This window comes from Aptenodytes forsteri, unplaced genomic scaffold, assembly GCF_000699145.1.
Source record: "Aptenodytes forsteri isolate BGI_AS27 unplaced genomic scaffold, ASM69914v1 Scaffold208, whole genome shotgun sequence".
NCBI classification, from domain to species: domain Eukaryota; kingdom Metazoa; phylum Chordata; class Aves; order Sphenisciformes; family Spheniscidae; genus Aptenodytes; species Aptenodytes forsteri.
In genome coordinates this window covers 118,385-126,120 of record NW_008794963.1, presented here as the reverse complement: position 1 = coordinate 126,120, position 7,736 = coordinate 118,385, and the positions used below count along the sequence as shown (strand labels likewise).

General features: G+C 36.2%; 1 protein-coding gene across 1 annotated transcript in view; it reads right to left on the bottom strand.

The window, feature by feature from the left end:
• Positions 1–4,104: 4,104 nt before the first annotated feature.
• Positions 4,105–7,736, bottom strand: part of OSGIN2 (oxidative stress induced growth inhibitor family member 2) — a 12,690-nt gene continuing 9,058 nt past the window's right edge. Inside the window, exons 4-5 of the mRNA XM_009275452.1 lie at positions 7,410–7,501; positions 4,105–5,393 (exon numbers count right to left, since the gene is read on the bottom strand). Of these exons, the coding sequence (XP_009273727.1) occupies positions 4,346–5,393; positions 7,410–7,501 (1,140 nt within the window). The 3' untranslated portion in view covers positions 4,105–4,345. The remainder of the gene's footprint in view (positions 5,394–7,409; positions 7,502–7,736) is intronic.

Below are 7,736 nucleotides of genomic sequence, written 5' to 3'. Positions count from 1 at the left end.
TACATGAAAATACCTGCTTGTTTTCTCAGTAGAAAATATGGTACCAAAGCAACCAAGTCTCATCTCTTGGCACACCACCGTACTGATCCAGTCCTACAGCTTCTGGAGCAAATACGATTGCTTCTAGTTCATATGTACGTGTTGCACTTCAGTGTAACTTCAATTAAAAGCCAATTAAAAATGTATGGCAACATGTTAGACTAACAGCTCCAGCACAGAGCTCTAAAGTTACAGTATGCAAATCTTGACACAGGAGGATGGGAGACCACCAGCCTACCAACGCTGCATGGATTCACTTCAGTACCTATAGGTTTGCAGTTCATACTGCTCAGGTTCTTTGCTGCTTTCCTCCCATCATTCCTCACTGGTCATCGCTTGTTACCACCAGTCAGGACTCACTAGAAGTTTGCAAGTTTTACACCCCTTCTTTCTCTCTCAAGAGCAGGCCTTTTCTTCCTTTCAACTGAATACGCAGATCAGGCCTGCCTCAAAAAGTTTGGGTCTTAATATAATTTCCCCCAGCTTTGAGTAAGTACTCTGGATTTCTGGCTCTAGCTTTCTTTTCACAGTTCTTGAGCTGCGAGAGAAAGAAGCTACAGCCACTTCCCTCTATAAAATTAGTATTTTTCATTATGCAACCATCACTCTGTGAAATTAATCATTAAAAAAAAAGGTGCCTACACTCACCAGGCCAGAAGGAAAATACAGTATGCTCCAACAATTCCCTAAGTGCTGAGGACTAGGGACCTGCAGCTGTGGGATGCACTTTGGTGTCCCTTACTCAGTGTATAGGTGCTGTTTCTGGGACCTACGCTCTTTCCACGCATTCACTGGCAAGCCCGGGATGCTAGCCCAAGGCAATGCATTTTCCTAAGAGACAGAAGAATCCAATGTTACTGTCACCACTCACTCTGGATTACTTGCAGAAAGGATTTCTGCGTTTACTCACCAGGGTGAAGCTTAGCCTTACTCTTTTGTGGAAAATGTTTTAAGCAGAAGTCAATCATCTACTGGAAACCAAAAGAAAGGCTGTGCTGTTTCCTATCACCCCGTTAGGTGCCTTCATTAACAAGCACCTATTGTTAAATAATCACATATGAGGCAGATTGTTAGGGAAATCTACTATGACAAATCTTAGTTCCAGTTCAACAGCTGGATAATACTTAAAATAATCTTAGCAATAATTTCGCTAGGAGACACATTCAGCATTAAGATCCAAAACCCAGTATGAGACATTTTCCCACTAGCCTATTAAAAAATACACAGTATGGGTTAACATACCTTTACAAATTCTATAAATCCAAATTAAATTCCTTTAGCTAAAAATTATATTCTTCCTGTCTGTATTTTAGTAATAAAGCTTAAGTAGTAAGCATCCTTTTTAAATCCATGATGTTTAAAAGCTTATCTTTCTCACTGAAAGTAGAGCTGAAAGAAGCAAACAGTCTCCCTTCTGGGAACTATTAAAACATACAGGAAATTCAAATGGTTTTTTTTTTCAATCTCAGAAACAAAGTATTTCCCCAAAAGACAACTATTTGGTGCCAACATCTAATTCACAATAAATGCAGTAAGTATGATATAATGCTTTAGGTAAAACTATCCTAAGGCAAAGCTTGAATTTTTACATCTCTTATTCTCTCAAAATACCAAAGTGGAGAGAAACAGGAATTTCTCTCAAAATCAGAAACCCAAAAGTGAGAAAGTCCAGCTACAACTTTAAAACTAGCAATTCCTAGAAGAAACAGGACGATTTTTTAGTAAAGCTTTGGTTGAAAAAAGTATTTTTATACTGGCTTAATAAACGTGACCACTGAGAAAAAATCTCTGCCCAACTAAGGGGTCTCACATACAATTTTTTTATCTCAAAAATACTGGCAAGATTGATAAAAGAAAAAGTCAGTTAAACCTCAAGGTGCTGTAATACTGCAGTGAAAGATACCTGTGTAATAACAGGACAAAAATCTCTGCTACAAATTTGTCACTACAACACACATAGCCTGTAAGTAGCTGCAGCAGCTGAGGCTAGAGATGTGGCTGTTCGAAGCTTTTCTCCCCTTTTTGCAAAATAACTGTTTAAGTAAATTCCTTCCTTTGTTTTGTTGGCATTTTAAATGTTTCACGTGACAAATGAAAATGCAGTAACATGCCATGATATCTTGTATTCGGACATTTATATTGACACAAAACCGAAGGAATGTAATCACAGCGCAGATGTATTCCCAATATATTAACTGCAATAAAGTTCTAAAAATCAAGTATTTAGCAGTTATAACACTGATTCTCAGTTAAATTATTAGGTATCACAGGTTTAGGATAGATCTATATATACACAGTTTCTGCCAAAGAAGGCAAATTATAGAATCTCAATTCAATTATGAAGAAAATAAGCCTAGAATTTAGCATAATTAAAACCATCTCAGATGCAAGTATAAAAAAGTATCTTAACTAGTATTGACAATGCATGGTTAAATCCAATCATGTAGGCAACGCAGAAATTAATATAAATTTTGCCTCATTTGTGTTTATTTTTATGCAATTAAGTTTGCTCTAAACTAAAATTTATTATTAGTAGTAGCATCACTTCATAAATGACTTTGGACTTTCATTGAAAATACTGTCATTTTAATCCTTGCATACTTTACTTTTTCAACTTCTACATCCAAAGCCTGAGTAACTTACTCAGATGCATAAAGGCCTGCAGCAGCCACAGAACCCCGTAATTCAGTAGGCACAGAAAACAGGCATTTATTGCATATAGGTGTCTACAACTTACGAAAGTTAGACAGCTGGGAAACCAGCAAGCACTAGCAGTTTCACAAAGCCTAAGCCTAATTTCCTTTTGAAAATCTGTTCAAGTTCTAATACGGAGATTTTAATCATGCAAATACAATACCTTAAACTAACATGACGTTCGTCAACACAAAAAAGCTCCAAACAAGAAATTGAATTGAATAAAGATGTTATTACTATTCCATCACATTGGACCTGAATTAAAATGTTTGGTAATACATCAGTTAAAACCAAGCACTTGGTCTATTGAGAGTTCTGGAAGATAACTTAAGTTTTCTAACTAGCTGTTGCTTACCTCACTATGGTGAATAACCCATGAGTGCATTTAGGTAAACTAACTACTCTAAAACCCAGCAAATGAAATCTAGGTCTTATGTTATGGAGCAGAAAGGTGACACTTCAATTCAGAGGTAGGTACAAGTTAAGTCTTTGTCTTTTGCAACAAGCTTTAAGATTTGTAGGAACTACGGCATGTTTGTTTGGGGTTTGTTTTGTTTATTTTTTAGCTGGCTGTGAGATATAAGCCTTTTTCCAGTTTCAAAAATTGCAGGCTAAAATAGTTTTACTGTTATGTGCTGCTCTAGAAATAAGAGAAATAACCAATACTTGGTCAAATGGGAGATGAGAGTATCCATCACCCACCTTCATCTGTCAAGTGATCTCATTCAGTCTTCCTGAGCTCGGAAGCAAAAGAAACCTTAAGTTTTCTCACGTACTTAATTTTTTAGTAGTACACTAGATATTCATTATATTGACACTGTAATAAGAGCACTTATATCAGTACTTTATTGTTTATGTTAATCAGTATTCTCAGAATGTACATATCACTGTAGGGGAATATCTCATGTTCATCTTTCTGCACGCACCCAACTCTAGGCATAGCGTGAAAAAAAAAACATTAATGGATTGTGTCAAATCATGCGTTAAAGATTGAATGGGAATGCTTAATTCTTTTATTGCAATTATCAAATAGGATAATTTATAAGTGTTGAGGAATACTTCTTGCTTACAGAAATCCTTCTTATAGTAAAAACCATTTTACTAAGTGGTCATTCCAAGTATTACTGTATTACTACAGCAAATAAATAAAATCCTTGTTTCAAGCAGAAGGCTCCAAATTTGCTTTGGGACCAAAAATCACTTTGTACTAAGTAAGCTTTCTGCTTTTAGAAGTCATTTTAATTTCATGGTAAAAATATCTTGTCACATTTGACACTAAAATGTAAAGCCACTCTGGTAGGCATTGCTTTTCCCAGAGGAAGTCTGCTCTTGTAGCTGAGCAAGAGAGGACAGGCAGGTCAATGTAAGTTAAGACTCATTTTCTGTTTCTCTGGAAGTAATTCCAGCTGAGTAGAGATCAGTTGTAATAGCAGATCAAATTTTTGTATTTTGAAAAGCTGAAGTATTGTAGTATCAACATCCTTTACTGAGCAATACAAGCGCAGGTTACTTGTATACAACAGAAATGTGACTGCTATCAACTTTCGCTGTCAGTGAGTGTTCTGTTAGACTACGTCTGTAATCCTGTATGTGAAAGTTTCTAATGTCTCATTTATGGTACCCCATCACCTCCTCCATCCCCACTTTCAATCAATTCATGTTTCTTCTTTTGTCTTATTGCCAAGCATCGTGCAATGCCCAATGCACCTCCTTTTAAAAACCGTACAAAGTTGTCTCCCACCAGAGGACCTAAAGCAAAGAGGTTAGCTTCTTTAGTGCATTCATAAGTGTATGGATCAATCTCTATAGGATTCCCCTTGCATGTGATGGGCTGATTAGAGTGATGACCTATGCTATGTCCTTGGTCCTTTAGAAAGAAAAGATTTGGGTGAGAACCTATCAGAACTAAGGCTACAGAAAACTTCAAAATTTTCTTCAGTCCGGAGGCACTCTGAAGAACACATTTCATTTCAGGCTTGAAGGAAAGTACATTGTGTTCAGGGAAACTAGTGTAAGCAGAATGTAGATTAGAGTCTACAGTATGTGACTGAGTACACATCATATGATAGACCTTATGGTATTCAGGGTAAAGCTTTTTAGGTAACTGTTTGAAAATTAGACTTGTATCGGTAACTCTTCTACGAAACACATGGATTACTGGGATGTTGTTGTTGTAGGCACACAGTACTGCATCAGCTGCTGTAAGTCCAGCACCCACAATTAACACAGGGTCTGCCTTCCCACGTAACTTTCCTTTGCTGATAGCAGCTCCGAAGTCAGACATGGAATGAAGCACAAAAGGAAAGTCTTCTCCTTCAACTTGTAGTCGTCCAGGAGAATCAAAGGTTCCTGTGGCAAGAGCCACATTCTCAGCAAAGAGGCAAAAGGGCACATGAGAACCATCTGTTGCTCGCTGATAACCTCTGACTTCCCAGTTTCTCTTAGTCAGTGATTTCTGTCCGTCTTCCATTTCCAAATGCTGTGTTGAAATATTTTCATTTAGTTGACTTCTGTCTTCATCATCCTTTCCTCGGTAAAACCTGGATACTGACGTTATGTAAACGTTGTCTCTGAAATTCTTTTGGAGGCCCATGACTTTAACGTAGTGTTTATAATAACAAGCTATTTCTTCTGGCATTACTCGATCACTCTTTATATTTCTGAAACAAAATTGAATGGTTCCAGTTAATATTTAGACCTTACTGGTAATTTGAGTATCATATACAACATACCACATGATAGCCGAATTTAAGAGGATTGAATCTGCTCAGTGTAACTGACACTGGGTTCAATATCTTTAAATGCATTCAATTTGCTTTATTTGTTCTCTCGATTCCTAATATACAAGACAAGCTAACTTTTTTTTTAATGGTTGTAAATCTTTACATTGTAAAGTGCTATGGTGATTAACAAATTAAGCATAACAAAACTCTGCAGTATCACAGTAGGTCTGCGTGGAAGTGTTTTGCAAAGCCAGTTTAGCATCACGACTGTCAACAATACAATACTGGCTAAACTTGTACTCAGTAAGAATCCACTTACTTAGGATATAAGTAATTAAATATCATAGTAATTGTTAAGCACTTATTTTGAAACTCTAGGTTTGACATATTACTTGAGTCAAGTATTCTTCATTATACTTTGCAAAAGATCTCTCCCTTGGGTACAGGTAAGTTCAGTAAGTATCTAATTAAGTAGTTCCGCATCACAGGAATGAACAAAGCAAGCATGACACAGAACCTTAATGCAACTATGTAAATAAGATTATGATGTCCAAGTTTCCAATAAAAAACATTTTTGCACTGCAATCCTGATATTACGTTATGCTTTTCTTATGTTTATTGCATTCTCCTTTATAAAAAAAGCTGAAAATTTAATTATTTTGAACAGGTCATGAATTTTGCTGCTTTTTTAGAAGTAAGCCCTAGGAAGAAGGCAAAAGAAACAGTAGTGAACATCAGGATTGCCACTGACATACACTTAAAAGCATATTTACAAGAAATCGGGGCTACTCATTCTCATAGATTAACAAGATAATAGCATATGTACTTTTAAATGTCCAGGTTACTACTCTGAAAATCCTGATGAGATATTTGTTGAAGAGGATAACGTGATAGTGTGACACCTGTTAAAAGGAAACTTAGGAAACTATTTTACATGACTACAAGTTTTCATTATCATCAATACTTTTAAATATATTTGTTTAATTGTAGTATAACAGGTCAGCATTTCTGGTTTTAGTATTGTTGAAAACTATAATAAAAACAAATTAGCTTCAGATAATAAGCAGCTTATGAGATGTCAGTTAATAAGGAGGCAAGATTACTGTAGTTATCTAAGAAAGCGATTAAAGAACAAAGGTACAGTTTCTTCACTATAAGTGTTGTCCTGAAATGAGTAACAGTCTGCCCTTAAAGACATACGCCCAAGTAATTTTACTTCTTCTTTTGCCGTACGTTGTAGAAGAACAACTTCCTTTAATTTTGCTAGAACAAAGTCAGGAAAATTAAAATTTTAGAAAAAGCTTATACTTTCCTGGGTTCGTCTGCTGACACAGACCTTTGTGAACTAATGAAGTAAAAACAGTGAGCTTGTACAAGACAGTAATTTTTCTTCTCTAAAATTTTTCCAAGAAACTTACTACTAGAAAATAACACAGGGAAATACTGAATTATGCTCTTGAAATTAAAATTCATAGATAGCAACATTTCAGATGCTGCAGCTTTGCCTGTAAAAGCAAATACTGAAATATACAACTTCCTGAATTATAAGAACGCTAGTGTGCACAGCGACTTAAGTTGCATCTATGTTGAAAGAGGAACTTCCAATACTTCTGTAGATTTTAAATTCCTCCCTCAGTCTTCCCTCAACTCCGATCAAAACTGCTTACAGTAACAGTGCTTCTTTGTGAAATGCTGCTGAAACACACCACTGCTAGTATGTATGCTTTGTATAAACTCAAAGCAATTACTCCGGCCAACCATTGTCCATTTTTTTTTTTTTCCATCAGAGTACACACAGCAGAATCATTTCCAGTGCCATCAGGCAATTTAATAAACAAAACAAGAAGCCCTCCTGTGAACAATGAAGTTTGAATGTTTTCCAGTTCTTAAAATAATGTTATCTGGATTCTTACAGCAACTACATTTCCCAAATACATTATGCAGTATCTTCACCTGCGTTTGCTAGCTGCCCATTCCTTGAAGGTGAGGCCAGGCAATTCCATCCAGTCTCCAAAACTGATTGTTAGCATAGAGCCTTCCATGGACTATGGAGAAAAAAAACAAGATGCATGACCAGATTCCATTCGAAATGGATACATTTATGTAAAACACAGTGAAGAAGTTCTCATGGTACTCAGAGCAATAAAAGACCAGAACATAACATAATACCAGGACATTACATGAAGCGTTGATGATCTACTTTTCGTGTTACAGTTAGATCATAGAATCACAGAATCATTAAGGTTGGAAAAGACCTCCAAGATCATCGAGTCCAACCAT